Genomic DNA, 21,706 nt, shown 5'->3' with positions numbered 1-21,706 from the left:
AAAGGCAGCAGTGAATAGATCATCTGTCAAAGAATTACACCTTTGCTTCTGGGCTAATCAGTAACAAATATGGCACCAACTTTTGTCATGCAATTGTTGCTCTCCTCTTGGACCAACCAGCAATTGTGAAAATGCTGAAATAGTGTGTTTAAATGATACCGTTCTGCAAGTTAGTTCAATGCAGCCCAAGCTCTGTCAAATATCACGTGATGGACAAACTAATCTATATAGAATGTAAATGGGTGAGTTTTACTAACATAATAATAATATAATAATAAATAAATCAACGCACATACACAACAACTATACTCATCCCTGTGATCCCTCACATGTGCACACAATAAATGCACAAACCTACACAAACAAACAGGATTGCACACACACAGCAGAGGGTCTCCATGGGTTGGAGTGTTTAGAAATTGTACTCTGTATGTGCATATGTGTGTGTGTGTGTGTGTGTGTGTGTGTGTGTGTGTGTGTGTGTGTGTTTTCTTGACACAGCATGCAGAGAGTTGTCAGTTTTCATCACGATACAGTATTCAGCTCCAGCTGCAGTCAACAAGCTTATACAAAGGGATTATACAGTATGATACTTGAATTGAACCATCAAAAATACAATGTGCAAATATGAAATGAAACATGAAGACTGCTGGGGAAAAGATTGCCTTCATAGTTCAAAAGAAATCAAAACTGACTGTCGGTACAGACAACGCAAAGCTGCACTCTGGTGTAGAAATCACACACTTTGTCCACAATCTTCTCCAACCTCCTTCCTAAAAGGTTTTGGTGGCATAACCATGTTACACTATGATGATAGTCAGTCACATAACCACAAGAGGTTGCTTGTAAGGAAAACAGAAACATAAGTAATTTCATTACATCACTTTTACTCTTTTGGCAGATGCTTTTATCCAAAGCGACTTACAAGTGAGGAGGACACTAAAGTCGCAGTACAGTCAGGGACCTTGAAGTAAGTACTGAATACCAAACCTGTTCAATAAGACAAAGTGCAAGGAAATCAGGTAGAGAAGTGCACTGAAAGTGTGAGTTAGGCATATTAGGATGTTAAAGGTGTTAAGGGAGGAGGTGTTCTCGGAAGACATGAGTCTTCAAGAGATTCTTGTAGATAGAGAGGGACGCCCCTGCTCTGATAGCATAGCTCATTCCACCATCGAGGAATAAGAACAATCTGGACTGCGATTGCCATTTGTGCAGGGATGGCAATGCCAGACGACATTTCTTGGAAGAACGCAGTGGCCTAGAAGGAGGAACAAACAACTAGTGCTGTCTTTAATGTAGTGATGACAGTTTCTGTACAGACAGTGTAATGGCTCTTTGTTCAAAAATTTTATTTTTGGTTCTTAAGTGTTTGAAGCTGAAAGAACTTTAAGTGAAGTTCGGGTTATTGGATGCGGGGTTGTGTGAGGTAGTTATCTATAGTCAGTTTATTACCTGCAGTAGATTCAGATCAGTGTGCTTCCAGCTTAGAGAAGCAGCCGGGAGCGCCTACACAGAAGCTGAGCGATGTACTGCTGTGGACAGGGCCAGCCGCAAAAATGTGTTTTAATCATTTAATCACAACCCCCCCCCCCCCCCCCCCCCCCTCCAAAAAAAAAGAAAAAAACAAAAACAATATCTTTATATAACCTAGTATCAAACCACCTGCTCAACAAGCATCCAGAAAAAAGATATTTTCAACTATTTTGTCCACCATCTCCCAGTATCTTTTACACAACAACAACAGGCTGGTTAAGCGAACAGCAAATTGGAAAAGCTAAAACGAAATGTGTCTGTATGTAAGTCTGACTGATTATCAATTCTTTAAATGGTGCAGATTGTTGTAAACTGATCGACTGTCTGAGACAAACCAGCCCAATCGATTCTAATCCTGTTCTGAATTTATTCTTTTTTAAAGATGATCATTTAAAAACAAGAACAATTCTTTAGTAGGCTAATGATAAAGAACCAGTAATAATATGAGCTGGATCAATAAGGGTATGGATAATATGAAGATAAAATCCTAATGATACTCATCCATAACGTTAGTGGCTTGGCTCTGACTTTGAGAGGATGAGCAAATCACAGTTAAAATCCCTTCACTATAAGCCTTGTTTAACCAGTGTTATTTTGTGATTATTATTTTTAATGGCGCACAGTGTGATCAGTCACAAAAATGTGAAGGATTATTTCATTTGTAAGTGTTGTCTATTCATTAGTAGGGAGAGCTTTTAATACCTTTTGTCCTTGTAGCTGCTAAATACTCTCATAAAGCCTGCCTGCTACCTTAGTATTAGCATTGAAGAGCCTAAGCGTTTGAGAAAACGTTAAGGCTAGAATCTGGGCTCATTCTATGTTGATTGAACGTGCCAGTGTGTCATTAAAGTTTTCTGAAGGAAAATTAATCGTTGTGATTAATCGACAAATTGGTAAGATAGTCGATCTATAATATATAATCTATAGAAAATAGTCGTTAGTGGCAGCCTTAACTGATTCCCTTGTATTCTTCACTGTTCGGTATCTGTAACTGCCGGGGTGTTGTAAGGACAACATTTCCGCTCTCTGCCGGAACTAAAAACAAACACAGGAGTCATTCCACCGGAGTGTACATGTCAGATTCTCCCCTTAAAAGCTACTACGTTGTTTGTGTCCATTCAGCCATACGCAGTAAGAGGCTTTTGGAAAAGCAAGCCTTTTGTTTTACTGTCAGCTGTTAGCAAGGTACTGTACAAACAGAAACTCTTCTATTGAAACATCTCATGCTTTTATCTGTTTCTGAGCCTTTTCCCTGGGTCTCCCATCCACGATCATCTCCCCATTTGTCTTTCTTCACTGCACAGACTCTCTGCCTGCATTTGTCTCTCACATAAACTGCCCTCTCTCATTTCTGATTTCATTGTGCTTCATCTCTCTTCATCTCTTCTCTCTTTATCTTCCTCTTTCTGATCGCCCTCTCTTTCACCCAAGACAATTCTGATTGCACATCTAATACATCTTCAATAGCATAAATCCCCTCAGGAACTGAGTACAGGAATTACCAGAGGATGCAACAGCCCAAAACATGCTCCATAATAGAAGCAGCGGAAGTAGGGGGAGGAAAGGAAGGACAGGAAGGACGGAGGGAAGACACTTAATTTTTCCATCCCACTTACTCCACTGTTTCCTTGTTCATTGTGTTTGTAGGTATGTCATCTGATCATTTGATATAATGATCTGTGGCCTGTGTTGAGACATGCTCGTGTGGAATTAAAACTGTGTGTGTGTGTGTGTGTGTGTGTGTGTGTGTGTGTGTGTAGGTGCATGAGGGTGAAGGGAGGTACACTGATAAAGGCAAGATAAACTGATAGAGATGGCAACATGATAGTGGAAGAGTAGGGACCTAAAGGATGCTTGTAGGGCATACAGTGCATGGAGAGTGTGTAAGTGCGGTAAAGTGTGTGTGTGTGTGTGTGTGTGTGTGTGTGTGTGTGTGCGTGTGTGTGCGCATGTGGGTGTTCGGGTACGTGGAGGGGAAACGGGAGAGGAGAGAGGAACAGACAACAGATAAGCACATTGGCAAACTCAAACAAAATGTGGGATGACAACCTCACACACACACACACACACACACACACACACACACACACACACACACACACACACACACACACACACACACACACACACAAATCCGTATCATCTCTAAAGTACTTACTGGCATCCCCATTAGAGGCTGTACTAGCAGAAGTCAATAGCACTAACCTTTGGTGCTCCTCACATACACACACAGACACACTCAAATGACCAAGCCTCCAGTCCTTTAGCAGTAATGCTCTATAATCATTGTGCTTCCACCTCCATGTGCACAGATAAAAACCTTAATGTCATCGTGCATCACACACACACACATACACACACCCTGTTTGTTGAGATAAGAACATAATGCCACCTCTGTCTGGTGATAAAGTTCAAGGAGAGAACCAGAGCCGAGCCCTTTAAGTGCCCTTTTAGCTGCACTAGAAAATGGGGGGCAGAAAATCCTCTCTCTCTCTCTCTCTCTCTCTTTTGATATGTATGTGTGTGTCTGTTTGTAGTTTGCAGTAACACACAACATATAATGTTTCATAATAAAAGCCCTGTTAAGAAATGAAGTGTCTCTGTCCATTGACACACTTATTTGAAACAGTTAGTGGAAGTGTTGAGTTTGTATTAACAACATAATGCAATATCTTTAACAGGGCAAATGGGGACAGATCAGAACAGGTCTTCATACTAAAATATGGCTCATTATACATGCCGTTGAGGTAAATAAAGGCCGTGGTCAGTATATGAGGAAATATGGTAACTGGCATATGAGTAACACACATTTGTCAATTCTGTACCAATTTAGGATGACTACTTTCTTTCTAGTGAGTGTGAACAATAAATGGGAAGGGAACAACAAATGTTAGAGCTATAGACTGGAGTGTACAATCTAAATGGGTGTGTTTTCACATTCTTTTACCGATTCTTCTCTGCTTAAGACTGCTCTGCTTTCTGTCCATGAATATTTCTCTTTACCTTTTCTATTCACTTTGCTCTTCACATGTTCATCCTTCACACTCTGCATCATCCATTTATGCCTCTTTATCTATCCCAGCTTTCCACCTTGCTCTTCTAAATCACTTTTCCACTGACCTCTACTAAGGAAAAAATACAAATTTCAAAGTCATAAAGGTCTGAGCCATGCATGTGAGTATTAATTTGAGATAAACGTGAAAGCCCTGCACAATCTGTATTGTAGCTGATAGGAAGTCCATTAGTTTTTGAAGTTTTGTAAAATAAGTCTAAGAGTCACAACATTTATCAGTTAAAATGTATCTGAAGACACCTTAATCTTTGTTAATCCCTACTCGTCTTTGTATGCCACTTTACCCTCCCATTTTCCATACCTCAACTGATCCCTCAACTTCTTTCCCTATCTCCCTTCTTTCCTGATCCACCTATCTTTTTTTTACACATCACTTCACTTTGTCATTGCTTCTTTTCTTAAAATAAACCTCAGTGGGCCTTCTCTTCTGTCCACCTACCCCGTGTCTGTCCTTCTATCATGAACCCCCCCCCCCCCCCCCTAATTTTACAGCCACTCCTACACTTTCAAGTGTCAACATTTGTTTCTCATGCTCCATCGTCAAAGCAAAGACGTCAGAGGAATGACGCACAATTGTGTATGTAACACCAAGATTCAGGAAATCTCAGTAAAGTCAAAGAATTCAGTCCAACAACCCACAAATCACCAAGTTATTCACAGTCATTTTCAACCCTTCAATTTATTCTGACAGTGCCCGGCCAACCCACTGCTCTTTACAGATCAGTGGTTAATATGGAAAAAGTTCAGTAAGAGTTGACTTAAGACTGAGAGAATGACAACAATGTTGGCCTTCACATGTCAGTAGGCAAAAGGAGAAGCATGGAGAAAGACACAAAGGATGAGAGCATATGGAAGAATGAATTCGACCATACTGAACCACAGTGTCATATATTTCCGAGTTGGAATTTCTCCAATCTCCTTTCATTTTAAAAGACACTGACATTTAATAAAATAATCCTGAGATACAGTAATTCTCTATATAAGTGAGTACTCAGCATGATTTACAATTAAGTCAGACAGATTATAAATCTACACCAAAGTTATTAAACCAACCATGGAACCAAAGTATAAGGCACTCAAATATATGAAAAAAGACTTAATACATCACAGTGACTTTAAATGTAATAAAATTGGAAGATAGTGGTATTACATCAATTTGTTTCTTATATTCCAGACTACAAACTTAAAACATATTTTTTAATTTATAATATTTTATAATACAATACAATACAATATAATATAATATAATATAATATAATATAATATAATATAATATAAAATATAATATAATATAATATATGTGTCCTGCAAAAAATCCCTTTTTGATTGTAACTGACAGCCCACATTGTCTCTCACAAGCATATATTTCATGGCCCTTGGGACCAAAATGAATCAGAGGTAATTCATTATAAATTGTAGAAAATTCATACGCAGGTTGTTGATGAGAAAATACATATTCATCAATGGCAGTGGAGCAGGGCAGAATCGCAACATCTGATTTAAGGCTCCATTAGCAGTGGAAGCCTGCTAATCCCGACCCCTCAGGGATGATTGTAGGGAATTAATTCAAATGCATTTTATAGGTGATCAGATCTGTACAAAAACTTTCCATGACCAAGAAAACTGCTTTGCACAAGACAGATTTCACATATAAAAAAGGACCTTTTTGACTGCTGCTCTATCTGTCAGGACCCTGTTCATTACACTCATGGACTTCCTGTTTTATTTTTAAATCTGTATGCACTCCTGTTCTCTGCTTTGCTTCCTGTAAAGTTGTTCAGTGATCCAGCCAGCAATCATCGACACGTTTTCAGACGCACCTGTTGCTAATCAGCTCGTTAGTCAGTATATATACTCCTGTGTTTCACTCAGCCTTTTGCCATTTTGTCATCGCTATCGCCGTGTGCTCTCTTGCGTTCACTAGTGTTCTTAGTCAGTTTATGACCTGGTTTGCATTTTTGGTTTTTGGATTTCTGCCCTGCTCTTGCCTGATTTGTTTGCCTGGTTTTGGACTGTTTTACTGTGTATGACTCTGCCTGCCTTACTGGATTAAAGAGCTTGGATTTTAGACTGGACTGTGGTGTGTCTCCTGCCATCCAGTGTGCGTTACACCTTCACAATACCTGTGGGCAAACATGCCACCCACTTATTTCTCTTCTACCGAAGTCTACTTTAGATTGATGGCAATATGTATCCCAATGACAACATGGGATCCTCATCTTTCAGAGACCAGCTATTATTATATTTTATGTGATCGTTGTAACTATTTGTCATACAGTGATACCTGTTGAGAGAGGGCAGAAAAAAAAAGTCTGAGTTTAGACAAGATGTGTTGTGATGACTATGTATTTAAATGGATCAATTCTCTGTTTCTGTGCCTCATCTGTGTTGCTTTCATTGAATCAAAATAGATTAAATTGTGGGAAATAACTGCCTTCTCGTAGAGCACTTCAGCAGAATTCAAGAGAACTAAAATTGATGAGTTGCTAGTGGAGTGCCCATCTGAAATGTGAAATTAGAAAAAATTCTCTACTAAATTCCAAAGTCCCACCAGTTTTCCCCTTTCAGCTGGCCATTACTCTCTTTCTCTTATTTCAATTCCTCTCTGTGTTGCCTCCACTAAGAATTTATGCAATCTTCTGATAACTCACAAATTGTTCAATTCATTCAGCACCACCTGTGATGTCCCTTGATAGATTATTTTACAAGACTCAACAGTCACATAAAATTGTTTGCATAAAATATGATGGAAATTTAAGATGTCATTCTCACCTCATAAAATTATGTTGGATGATTTTTTTTATTTTTTATCTGTGTCTCTGTATGAATTGGTGTTTGTACGTATGTATCCAATGGTTATGGCATTCAAATTCATCCTCTGCACTGAACCAAATCTGTGCATTTAAATAACAGCTTTTTTTGTAGTTTTGAACAGCCATAGAGCAAATCTTTGAACATCAGACCTTTCACATTCTGCAGACATTCTGTTAATATTGAGAAATCCTGTGAAATTGAGGCAGGTAGGTAGGTTTGGCAGAATTTTCCAAAGGCTGCACTAGATTTTCTCAGACTTTAATTTGACAATTATTATACTGTAATGTAATGTAAGTGCATCTTAGCTCTTGTGTGCTACTGTTTAAAATGAGAGAAATAAACATAAATAAAGATATAGACAATGGTGAAAACAACGTAGAGAAATGTAGTGACACACTGAGATAGAGAAAAAGAGAGTAGAAAAAGTACAATCCTGAAACTATGACAACAGCTCAACTACTTTTTCAAAACACAGCTCCCAGCAGAGCCACCCACCGACTATAACAACAAAATTCCACCCACCGAGCAAAATAACTTCCAAGTTCCTTCTGTTCCAAATGCGTTTTCTTCAGGCTATTCCAGACATGGGAAGAGAGGCAGCATAGATCATAAGGCCTTTAAACACCATTTCTGTCATGGTTTGGGTAACTGTCAGCAAAAGAAGAATTAAGCAGACCTGGAAGTATTATCAAAGATATATAAATAAGAAGAAACCTGTCCCAGGTTGGTATTACAATTCATCAAGTGACTGAGTCAAGGCAATGACACAGCCAGAAATCCAAGATGTATTGATGGTAGGTTCATATTTTGTATAATATGTGGTCAACTTGCAGTCTCATGTTCTGCTGTCATACACAATATATAATACACTTTTGTTTTATGTTGGGGCATTACATTTCACTGCCAGCTCTGTACAGTATCTGAGTATTTCCTGGTTCTTTCAGTCATAAAAGACAGGGAACAGAGATGATAGTTGGCTTTACTTAGGCAAAAACTTTTGCAGTGGATACAGCCATATTCAGGGAATACATTATTCAACATGTCTTATACAGAATATTTTCCTTCATGTTTCATTTGCGACATCTGTCATCTCTGGAATAATCTCCAAACCCTTTGATGGTCCTTCAAGTAAGAAATGTCAGAAAATAGTCCCAAAATGGCAACGTTTTAAAATTTTAACGCTTTGAGATCAAATGGCAAAATTCATATTTTCCACTTCTTTGCATATCTAATATGAAGTCTATGTGTATATGTGTGTGACAGAGAAAGTGAGACAGAAAACTAATTCTGCCTGAGTAAATTTTGACTGAGGGTAATACTGTCTAATTCCCAAATACTAATACTTCCGTTCATATAATATTCATTCCTTCATTATTTCATGCTACTTCTGCCAAGAAAATGTAAAACAAAGGCCTGACTGAAACACAGATGGACAGTGCAAAGTTTCCTATTTTATAACACAGCATTCTATAGATGTCAGTAGTGCTGTTTACTTCCAAATTACAGAGGATGAAAAGGCTATGTAAAAAGTCATGTTCTCTCTTAGCTTAAGCTTGTCATACTACACGTTACACTGGTTAACAGTGAACATATCATTACAACGAGATGATAGTCACCTTGTGAGGGCTTTATGCATAATTCATGGTTAGAATATGAATATGTATGACTTTATACCAATATTATAGGATTATATTATTCTCCCCTACATTGTCTCTGTTTTTGTTACCTCATATTTTATTGACTAAGCATCACATTTATATTTTAACCATGAGAAAACAACAATTGCAATGATTTTCATTTTCTTAAATTTGTTATGTTATCGGTCTTTCACGAGCTGAGAAAGTCCAGGAAAGCCATTCATAACTCATGACAAGTAATATTTTTAAGAAGACAAGGGTCCCAGGGTAAGAAACCCACTTTGCTCCTCTGTGTACATGAAGTGGGTGGAATAGGCAGATGTACTGTATGTACCAGCCATGAGCCTTGTTGGCAGCGACGGGTACATTCACCCACATGTACAAGACTGAAAAAAGGACAAGCAGGAAAATGTTAAATAATGCAGAAAATTAAAAGCGTGTGCTCATTCTGAGAATATGTCCATGTGCGTATGTAGTGAAATGCATGGATATGCATGGTGGAAGACATTCTGCTGAGAACCAAGAAGATGTTGAACTTTATTTCCTGCTGGGCTCACATCACAACAGAGACATAAAACCCATAAATCACAGGCAAGCAAGGACATACAGACTGACAATAATGTCCCAAAAAGAAAGAGATGAGCCAACAGGTTCATAATAACCACTATGTCTTATCTGACATCATGGTTTGGCTCAAAACCATTCTTTCTTACATCTACATTTTTCCTTATGTGGTCATTTATAGGTGCAACAATCAACTGAGAGAAGTCACTCTGTTGTATGTCAATCTAATAAAATCTGACTTTTCAGCAAACATTTTGTATTTTGTTTAACAAAATTGATAAGGCCTAAAAAAACAAGTGATTAGCCGGCCCTCCATGTAGTGCTAACCCAGAACTCATCACAATGGCCAAAGAAATAATAACCAGTGGCAGCCTGCACCAATGTGGTGGCAGTTGAACAGATTACCGTATACGCTTGCTCACCAAATTTAGTTTTAAGATCTTCTCATCTGTATTTGTTCCTGTGTTCATCTATAGATTATTACATCTCTTGTTTTATTCATTCTTTCCATTTGCTTTGCTTCATTTTATTCCCATTTCTTTAACAACTCCTTCAGACTAAAACACAGAAGTTATCCTTTTGTCGTTGTGTTTTCCTGATCATCTTGTCACAGCCAGTTTGGATAGTACGGACAATTAGACTGTTTCAGAGACCCTGTGAGCAAATATGTATTGTTTGAGAGCATAATTGAAAAAAATGGAACATATCCTTTCAGGTTTGGTAAGGTTTAAGCACAAAACCTACCTGGTTAGGGAATTTTAGATTTAGGGCACTTCCTTAATTGCACTTTCGTAATTGTATTCCATCCACTAATCACTCTCTCAGCCTGCCATAACTCTCATCTCCCTGTCTCACTCCTTCTGCCAAGTCTTGGAATTTTGGAACAGCTTTCAGTTCACGTCTAACATCAGGGCCTAATGCATCTGGATGGGAGGTGCTCTCTGTGACAAATGACCTCACAAATAACTCTGATGGGGAAAAAAAACAAGGTCCCAGCAATCTCTCTCTGTCTCCACATGTCTCTCTGCCTGCGTGTGTCTCTCTTTCAGTCCTTGTATCTGTCTCTCTCTCCCTAACCCCTCCTCACCATCTTGCCAGGGAGAGATAGAGAGATCTATGATCATCAATCTTATCCACCAATCTTTACCATCTCCTGACACTTCATCTCAGAAATCCCTCTCCACTTGATGTTTGACTAAATTAGATTAAATGACTTCTTTGTCAACCTTCCCAAAGGAGAGAGAGTGAAACTCGACTTCTACTAACACACTAAAATGGAGGCCGACACTTCCATATTGTGTACCAGCTAAAGCAATTTTCCACATCTATTGTAGATCACAAACAACAACAAACAAATGAGTGAGTGATAATAATGATGCATTCAATCATCAATTTCTGAATATTTTGAGCCCTTTTCACTGTTCACTATTTCATCAGAGGCCTTATTGTCTATTTAAAACTGATGCCCCAGTCATTTCTCTTGTGTTGGGGGATCAGTGAGGTAAATCATGTGTAAGGGGACACAGATGATCTAACGTCGGTCTGTCCTGTTAGTCAAATCTGGTTACAGAAAATACACTGTTTTTAGATTGTATATTACAGCTATTAAATGTGCATATGATACATTCTATTCTCTTATTTTGGCATTAGCTGCTGAGAACACCAACATCAAATAAAAAAAAAAATCAGTACTTTGTAAACGCCCATTAGATTATGCAGATGCACTGGTTCAACCCTCTGAACCTAGTATAGCGTACAGTTAAGCATGGGAGAAGCTGTATGCTCAGTGTTTAAATGCAATAAGAGATTATAACAGTTTCTGTGCTGACTTGAGGGTCTAACGCCTTCGCAAAACTGCAACTAAATTTCAATTGCTGTGAGTCTTTCTTCTCTTTCATGATCAAAATCACTTAAAGCAGGCCCAAAGATTTCCTTGGTGTGATCCAACAGTGTGAAACCTTGAGACACACTGTCACAGTCCTCTGGCCAGAACTGTGTGCTCACTTCAGTGTGTTTCCATGCTACACTAAAAAGGCTAAAACTACAAAAACACTAAGCCATAGATACACACATACACAAATACTGACACTAACACTCTCACAGACACACAATAACACCCCATCTCTCACTCCCCTCTCCCCCCATCCCCGTTACGCCCCCAACCAAATTAGATTGTGATTGCTCTTTCCGAGGTCACTTTTAATTAAACTGAGATGAGAACATGACACATGGGATTAAGCCCCATCCTACTGCCTCAAATTATGAATTCATAACTAATGCTAGAGCCTATTGCTTTCAGCCATGACCTCCATATCATTTATGTGTAGAGCAAAAGGAACTCCCCTGATTGTCTTCTTCTGCAGAGATAAAGACCATGGTGGTGGGTGGGTTGCACACGTGTGTGGGAGGGGACTAGTTAAAACACATTTATAAGTAAATAAATAAATAAATATTACATACAGTATATATTCTGTTTGAGTAAGCTGTGCTATATGTACTCCCTAAATCAATACTGACTTGACCAGAGAGAGAGAGAGAGACATAAAAGAGAGAGAGACCAGAAGAGCTAGGAGAGACTGAAAAATATTTTCCTGTGTCTCTAATGTAAATTTTTATGACTGCCATGCCATGTTCAGGACATCATGAATAACACTTTATTGGACTTGAGAGGACTAGCTGCTATATTTTTAGCTGATCTGGTTAATTGGTAGAGACACACAGAGCTAAGTTGAGTCGGAGAAACATCCATGAGCTTCTTAACATGATTAATATATGTGTGGCAATGCGACACATAATCCCTGCAAAACACATTCGATAACCTAAAATACACAACTGTTAAGTAAAACCAAAAATACTGTGTTGATGTGCAGGGAAGTGTACTACAGTGTTTCTGTAGCAAACTGAGTTCTCATTCTCACTCATGACACAACATCTAAACTATGACAAAGGCAGATCCTCCCATTTGCTAGGGTTTCATGCATACAGTTAATAGAGTCAACTTCTACTTTTCTCTGGACAAACTTCTTTTTCTTCTGGTAGATAAGATGCAGTGCTGATGTATCCAGTTAGATTACGTTTTTCCAAGAAATCCATCCCTCATTGATTCCAATTTTCTACTTCTGTGTCAAAGCATTTTGATCCACAAGACTAACATCTCAATAGACAGGGCTGTGAGGAAAGCTTGAACTACTCTTACTGGTGTTTTCCACTTAAATTCTTACCTGCAAAAAAATGTTTGAACCATTTTCCTTACCTCAGTGATAAAAGCCTTGGCGGTGGCTGGACTCATGAACAGCACAGCTCTGCGTAGTGTATCCCTGTATCGATGCAGCTCTTCCACACGCATTGTTCTGAACAGACTTGTGATCATCATGTTGATATTAGATTCCACTTTCTGAAGGGACACGTCCATTCCCTGCTGAGAGGTCCGGTCCAGGAAATCCTCAATACCACGGATATCTAAAGAAAGACAGACAGAGATAAAGGTGTGACCATAGATTTGGCTCTAGAGGGACACAATTTCACAAAAAAAGCTAATGCACTCAGATAAGCACAAATATTAAGACCATCACTGATAACTTTACACCATATTCTCCGCTGTAGCTGATCAGTTATCTCTCTGTTTGGATAGGTTCAGTAAATATCTCAATTCATGAGCTCTAACTGGAAATGATTCCTTAGTGCATTTGCATTACTCACATTTTATCCTGTGTATCTATCTGAGATATGGCTTTTGTTGTCAGAACAGTGCTTCTGTCAGTACTGAATACCTTTGTTTCTAGAAACCTGAAGACGCAAAAGCATTCTGAAGACATGCCCTGTCTTACACACACACACTCTGTTTATTTCCAGTGATGTTCCTCAAGGACCTTGTCCTATGCCTATTCTTTTCTCCTCATACATGCTGCCCATTGATCAAATCATTTATAAATATGAGACTGGCATCACCTCTATCTACCCAAACAACACAGATCCATCCAGACCCATAAGGACTGTCTTGACAAAGATTTGATGGTCAGCAACTTCCTCCTGCTGAACAAAACCAACTCTGTGATTAATAATTGTGTGCCCCAATGACTAAAAACCTTGCCCAGTTGACTGAATATATTGGGGCATCTGTCCTCTGAAATAAAAATAGACAGTTAGAGCAGTGAATAAAGAAAGTTTTAAATTTAAATCTCATAGAGGTCAAACCAGAAGTGATACATTTTAAAGAAATATTTCTCCCAATCCAAATGTTTTACACTAATTATGTGACTGAAAAAGTATTTAGTTGGCTTTTATCAGTTAAACTTCAATCAGGAAAACGGTTCTTGTTGTTGTGCTGTTAGGACAGGGGTGGGTTAGCCAAAATGAGTACAATTGTTGCTGAATCCAAGACATATTCCTACTGAGATGCCAAGAGAATGAATAACTCTTGACAATGTCAAGAGTTACGATTAACGTGCCAAACTGCTATAATTATCTCTATTAAGAGTTATTTTTGTATGATAACAGTACCAGGATGCTGGTGTCAGTACTTTTACTGCCTGGTCTCCTCTATACTTAATGAGCTACATTGCAGGTCAAGGTAATCCTAATTAAGGCACTTTGGTTGAGACCACTGTTAATGATGTCGGAAGATATGTGTGTGTGTGTGTGTGGATATGTAAAGCAACTACCTAATGATGTATTTGATATGGAAAACGGATGACACTGCCGTCATTGCCAGTGTCATGGCTAAGCAATTAACTGGATTGATTAGACTTGTTAAGGGCCAGAGGGTTGGGGCGATGGTGTGATTGCATCAATGCCAAATTTTGGAGGTTCTACAGCATATTATGAGGAGAGACACAATGCAACTGCATTGGTTCAGAAAGAAATTAATTAAGAAGGAAGACAAACACAATCCTGCACACACACACACACACACACACACACACACACACACACACACACACACAAACAATCACACAACACTGATTTTAACAATATCAAGCAGGGTGTGAGTTAAGAAGGTTAAGCAAGGACAGTGGGAGATATTTTGGACAGTTTTTCTCTGTGTTAGATGCCACATAAACACCTTTTCCCACAGTGAGGAGATTAATAGGGGAATGTCGTCAGTTTTTTCAGCAACAACAACATGACATGGATAGGGAGAACATGGCCGCAAAGTCATAGCAGTTTGTGGTGAAAAGCTTGTAACTTTATTTCCTTTCTCGCACATGTACATAGCAGCGCAGTCATACGATGCACATAAGCAAATGAAGAACTCCACAGGACAACAGCTGGACACCCAATCTGTTTACAAGTGAGTTTTAAATTGGAACAGTGTGTGTGTCTGCCTGGGCATACACGTGCGTACATGCAGATGCGCACGTCTTGCTGTGTTAGCACAACATGGAGTGAGTGAGTGCTAAATTTCATCATGGTTCATGGACTTACAATCACGGTTTGTATACTAATTGTTACATTATTGCATCTCTCTGTGTACCTGTGTTTGTGTGGTGATGATGAGAAAGGTAGATGAGCAAACAGAGACATCGAGATGGCATCTTTAATGGGCAAACAACGGTGCTCTAATCTGTCCTGGAGCACAGAGTTATCAAGCCATTATAATCTAATTACTATTATTAATTTGTAGAAACAATTATTTGTAGTAATAGTTGTAATTACTGCTAACTATATTATCACAGGCAACACAATCATCATCACCAGTGCTGTGACTCCTAATAATGTCCATTCATACATACAGTACACACAGACAGGTTAATGCAAAATTAAGAGAACATATAATGTGCAGTATGTATGAAGTCCTCATTTATTTAAGGTAGGAGAAACAAAGTTCAACAAAGGATTAATTCAAAGATGGTATTTTTAACACTGTGCTTTGGTTTATCATGGCTCTGTTTTTCATCACAATAAACTTTTTTCCCATTCTCATCAATAAACATCAGAGCACAGTCAGAAAGATGTATTACTGTGTACATGCATACACACGCATGCCAAACTCATGCACACAGACAAAAACAAACACACGCACGCGGTACGTTCGCGTTTTACCAGTCTAAGCAGATTTAAGCTTAGTTCTCAATATGCCATATTTATCCTGGCACAGCCACTGACATGTATAATCAATGGCGCCAAGCCACATAAACATTTCACACTGTCTGACTTATGTTCTCTATGGTAAGAAAGATATGTAAATTAACAGAATCAAAAAGCTTTTGTCAACAGAGCAAAAAGAAATGAAGCAATGTAGAGAACCCAGTGCATAACTCTTGCTTCCTCATTCTTATGCATGCCATGGCTGTTTTACATAACAATTTAGGTTGTGCCAGTCCAGTTTTCACATGTGCTTTCAAATCGGCCATTGTGTCTGTAAACTTCTGTCAGATCTGGCTATTTAAGTGGCTGTATTATAGGGCTCCCTGTCACCTGTCAGCTATTCTCTCTGTTAGCTTGCTTGCCTTGGTGACTGACTGAACGGTCAGTCTGGCTTTATTTGCCACCGTCAATCCTTTCTCCACGCTAGCTCATAGTACAGGTTGTGCATCTAATGCATTTACCTTGCCCCCCTGTGTGAGGAGCTTAAAAAAAAACAAACTCCACTGTCTCACTCCAGCTCTCTCAAACTAACTGCACTAAAAACTAAATAATGTTCTTGTAAATAACCTGTGTAAGCCATGATATTTAACTTGGTTTAAGATATGGTCTAAATATTGCAATATGAATTGTGAGTTTGTAATTAAAGAGGGAACTCTGAAGGTCAGTCATGGCAAGAGACAGAAAATTGAAAGCAAAGAAATGCAAAGTGCAAACCAGCAGTATAATTAATTATAATAAACAACATAAGTCAGGAGATCCTTTAGCAATGTAGCCAGACATGCAGAGGTTAGCGGTGATGTGTGAGATATTCAGTGTAGGACTGTTTTATGACCACCAAAAAAAGTCTTTCAAATGTGGACATGTCTTTTGTCCAAGTTTACACAGAAATAGTCACAAGCATCCTCATTCCCTCCATCAAAGTTTGGTTGAGTTCCTGCTTCCTGCTGTTCAAAGGACACGGCTTAGGCATGTACTCCCCACTGCTGAGCGGATCATTGACTGTCAGCTGCTTTCCATCAAGGAGCTTCAGGACACCATAGCGGATAAAAAGACAGGTAAAACTGCCACCGACCTTGCCCAACCAGGCAACCATCTGTTTGAGAAACATTCCTCTGGGAGACAGTACCGGTCCATTAACGCCATGATCACCCATCACCTCAACAGCTTTTTCCCCAAGCGCTGTCACCTCACTCAACCACTCCCCCGAGTCTCTGATGCAAAGACACACTGTGCATCCCCACAGTCCCAGGCCTCTTCATCCTCATCTAATATGGATGACTGTATTAATGCTGCAATGCTATTCCCTTTCATCTAAGTGGTTTTTGCAACATTTTTTAAAACTTTTAGTGCGTCAGCATGACCCTGACTATTCATACTGTGTACCACAATGTTGATTGTAAAGTTTGTTTTTGCAATGTTCCCATTTGTTATCTCTGCCTTTCAAAATAGAGAACATAACCTGCTTAGAGCACCTTCCACCACCTTACAATATGCGAAGTGTCATTTGCAAAGAAAACTCGATCAACTGGAATGGTTTCCATAATTCCTTATAAAACAAGGTTGAGGTATAGTTAGAGTCTCTGTGTCCCTTTCCCCTATTCGTCAGGCTTCCCTTCTTTCCCCTCTATTCCATCTATCCCCCAAGTCCCTGGCTCAAAGTGAAAGCTAGAGGTAATGTAGTGTAGCAGCCAACAACACACAGGGATTTCACCTGCATGTACCGACCAGCTCAGAGGCACTCTGTCTGTGTTCAGAAACCTCCACTCCTTCCTCCCCTGCCTGCTTTCGCCTCATCCTTCTCTCTTCCCTTGGCTTTTCATTTGAAACCTCCCTCAGTTTCCCCAGTTAGCTTTTTGTTCTCTCGGGCTGAATCTCTTTTTGAGAGTGTGTGAAGTTTAAGCTGTTATACCACTCTGAAAAAGGCGGGCTCTCTGTCATGTGTTGTGTCCGACAATTCAAGACAAGAAAGTAGTTTTTGCATCTCACCAACAGTTAGTGCTACTTTCTTTTAAGTCTGAAAGAGACTTGAACCTGAACACGATCTTTCTCTCACCTTAACCAAGTAGTTTTAGCTAATGCAAATGGTATTTTATTTTTTGCAATTTGTCAGTTAAGTGATTTCATTATGCACTGCACAGAAAATATTACCAAAGAAGAAAAGTGAAAAATGGCTGGTCAAGACAATGCATAGGTCTTTGTGCAATTACTTACCTTCTAAGCAAAAAATAATGGGCTGCTGGAGTCTGCACTGTGAATACCCCATTAAAATGAGGAAAAAAAGGAGGATAAAACATTGATGTGAAACTTGCACTGTGAAAGAACAGAAATGGACCAACAGTCCAAAAGAAGGTGTTAACACATCCGATACTAGACGAGATTCCCCCGAGTGTGGAGAAAGAGGGAAACATCAAACATCTGCAAATGAGGTTCAGTCTAAGTAACTCCTTGGTTGTCTGTCAGAGCCTCTCTGTCTCCCTGTTCTCCCTCTTTCATTCCCTCTGCTTGACTTGCAAATCTTCTCCTTCTTCAAAATAATAAAGAAAATACCAAAGTTTGGGACTGTACGCTTTTCTCTTTGCATCTGACTTTACAGTTTCAGGCCGTCTTCCTTCCTGGCCTTCTGCTTAGTTTCAACCTTCCTCTCCCTGCCCGAGGCGTTTAAAGCCTGGGCTTGTAACTTTTGATAGAACTGGGGAATAGCCAAGCTTAACTGGTAGTGATTTTAGAAAAATCTATCCATCCATCCATCCATCCATCCATCCATCCATCCATCCATCCATCCATCCATCCATCCCAGCAGGGAGTGAGGCTTGATCGCCCATTGTCCATATCATAATGCAAGTTTTTTGCTGCCATGGAATCCATGCTGACATGAATTAGTTTCGCTCAGTTGGTAAGGCAAGCTGGAGGACCAGTGGGGTAGGGTAAGTGTGACACTGCATTACATTTCTATCCATTTAAAGCCAGCGTGATGGACAGAGGCCAAAATGGTTAGCAGAGTAAAAATGTAATCTCAGTAGATGGTAGTACATTTCAGTGTTTTATACCAGTATTGTTTTTCCCCATTGTGGAAGATATTGTTATCTAAAGTTTAAATACTCTTGCAGTTCCTTTAAGGACCAATAGATGTTACCAACAAACTTCTATTATAGGGAAGTAGGTGCAGTCTTACTCCTCTCCTCCTCTCCCTGTGCCATGTTTTTAGCAACAGGTTAACATACAATCCCCATACAGAGTAGTCACCCACTAAAACTTTAAATTTGATATATATGGATATAATTAGGATCCTGAACAGAAAAAAAAAAATTAAGGCACCATTGTTGCAACTAAATTTAACTTTCAAGAAAGCGTTATGGAAAGGAGAAAGAACATTTATTTTTGTGCAACCGCCTCTCATGCTATCTCCATCCCATTCTGTTCTGCTGTTAGACGAACATCCTTATCTATTTGCTTTGTCTTTCCCCTCAGCGTTTACTTCTGGCTATCCTTATCCCTGCCCCAGGCATTTCACTGTTGTATGGCTCAAAGGCAGTGGTTCTTAAAATATGGATTGAGCCTCAAAATGGACTACGGGCCTGCTTCTCGTAAGCCTAGGTCTAGAGAATTCATATCTCAGTTAACGCTGGGGCTGAAAATGTTGAAGTAGCCAGCCCTCGGAATCTGAACCTAAATTTGGGAAATTTACCTCCTTATTGGAAATAAAATGCTTTAAGCCCCAAAGCATCACCACTCCTCTCGCCTGCCTATCGGTCTCTAAATCATCTATTCCTTTAGATCTGAGTGCCTATCTCCGTCCACCGCTTTATTTTGCTTTTTCTCTTTCACCCTTTTTTTCTCAAAGCCCCAGGCTTCGCATTCCCAGAGTCCCCACAGAGAGCTTAACTAACACTTGTAAAAAACCAACACTCTATAAAAGGCTTGGCACCTTTTAGGCGTGCATCACCTTCCCTATCTCCCCAAATCTTCTCTGACTTTTAATCCCCCTCACACGCCACATATCCTCTTTTCTGCCTTTCACATACCTTATGTGTCTAAACTTCTCTCCACTTCCCTCATCTCCCTTCTTTCTTGTTTTCTTACATTTTTTATGGCCTATTTTGATCTTGACATTCCTATGCCTTGAGCTGCTTTGTTATTGTCTAAACTGCATATACTATTTGATGATTATCAGTACTCAGTTGGTGTAAAGGATTTTAGGTGCAAGCACATTTTTCTCCCAAACAAGTGCTCTTAGATTCTAACCCCCAGTGACCGCTGGATGTGGTTGTGTTGTGTTCTGACTCTGTTGCCAGAGGCAATCCTCTGCCATTCTTGTTGCTGCACCAAAGTCCACATCTATAAAGCATGAAATTCCCCTCTGAATGTAAATAAATGTGTATATTTATTGACAGTATACATGTATTGGCTAGATTTTTGTTCTTGTTTATATCACTTCTCCTGAGTCCGTGAAGTAGAAAAGGAATGCTATTACTGTATGTTCCTTTCTGCTAATAAATCCCATTCACGAAATACAGATATGGTACAATAGCACTACAGTAATTAGAACTCTAAAGCACAAGCACAAAGTAACTGGGTAAGAGGGTAAGACACTAGACTATTTTCCACACAGCACTCTGCAACATGATTCAATTCAATTCATTCCTTTCCTGAGGTTGCTGCCCACTCTGCCCTTCTCCGTCTTCAACTCTACTTTTTGCTGCTTGAGAGATTTCACCTCCAGTGTCCTCCAAGGATGATCCAGCTACTTCTCTGTGGTCACACCCTTCTGTAAAATGTTTTAAACCCAGTTCTTTTTTTTTTTTTTTAAAGTTGTTTTTGTGTTTATCTGCTTTCCTGACTGGCTTTTACTCTGCCCTACCTGATCTACTATGCCTTTAGATCTCTGTCCCTATCCCCTTTCTGTTTTACTATTTCTGTTTTCCTTTATATATTCACAATCTCTTTTATCTCGTTTTCTCTCTTGTTCTCTGAACGATTTTACTCTGGAGGAGACAAAGTAAGACATGACCTCCCTGTATAAAGCTTGTAGATCTTTGGTGTTTGGTTCATGAGTGTACCTGTTTGCCTCCATTCCTCTGAATCTGCCTTTATCATCAACTTTCCCACGTCTCGCTTGGCATAGCTTTTATGTATTTTTCACCTCCTCTTTCACCTCCCACCAGCCTTCCCCCCTGTGGCGTCTCTGGGCTTCACTGCCGTTAAAAAAGATATCCATCTAAGCATTCATCTCTCATCATTCCTTGTTCTCTTTCCCCTGTCTCTAGAAACAACTTCATGCTCGTCAGTTTCGTCATGCTCTCCGTTCTCTTTTTTATTCCTCAATTTTGTCCCTTGCAATTCAGATATGAGTCAAATGTGGCAGCTCATCACTTCCAGGTACGGTCCAGACAAACATCCATGTAAAAGGCTTATGGATTTGCAGATGTTTGCCTCATTAATCCTCCTTTCTTCTTCCCCTTCACTCTGCCGCCACAAGTTCTCTGTGCCTTTTGTGTCACTGGTGCTCTGAGTCATATCCTCCCACAGTATTGGCTGTGTGACATAATAGGTCTGTACATGGAAACTTCAAAGCAAATATAGTTTCAGTAATACATTTTCAAAAAAAGAATATCAAATTGGAAAACAATATTTTAAGGTTTTAACAATATTCTATATTTTTTTTTCGTACAAGAGTTGTATAGAAAAGGCACAAAAATCATCATCATTGAAAGTTTAACTACTCAGCTATTGTGTGTATATCTAAATGTTTTGACATATTTGAAATATACTGAAAATAACACTAAGCCAACAACCAGGGTATACTGACAACAGTCTCATCTGTCAGAGAAATATGTAGCTCAATATGTTAAATAAGTGAATTTTAAGATGATTTTCAAGTAGTAAGGAAAAGTGATTTATAAATGATTTCAATCTAACCCGTTATTATTCAGTATTTCTTCATTCACGGAAGTCAAAGCATTTCAAAAACAAAAAAACCCAGAACTATCCTCCCCCGTGC

General features: G+C 39.2%; 1 protein-coding gene across 1 annotated transcript in view; it reads right to left on the bottom strand.

Annotated features, from left to right (window-relative positions):
- Positions 1-21,706, bottom strand: part of grid2 (glutamate ionotropic receptor delta type subunit 2) — a 470,927-nt gene that overhangs the window by 169,068 nt on the left and 280,153 nt on the right. Inside the window, exon 4 of the mRNA XM_022757812.1 lies at positions 12,875-13,080. Within this exon, the coding sequence (XP_022613533.1) occupies positions 12,875-13,080 (206 nt within the window). The remainder of the gene's footprint in view (positions 1-12,874; positions 13,081-21,706) is intronic.

Source organism: Seriola dumerili, unplaced genomic scaffold (genome assembly GCF_002260705.1).
Source record: "Seriola dumerili isolate Sdu_G_001 unplaced genomic scaffold, Sdu_1.0 BDQW01000290.1, whole genome shotgun sequence".
NCBI lineage: Eukaryota > Metazoa > Chordata > Actinopteri > Carangiformes > Carangidae > Seriola > Seriola dumerili.
This window is presented reverse-complemented; position numbering and strand designations above follow the sequence as displayed.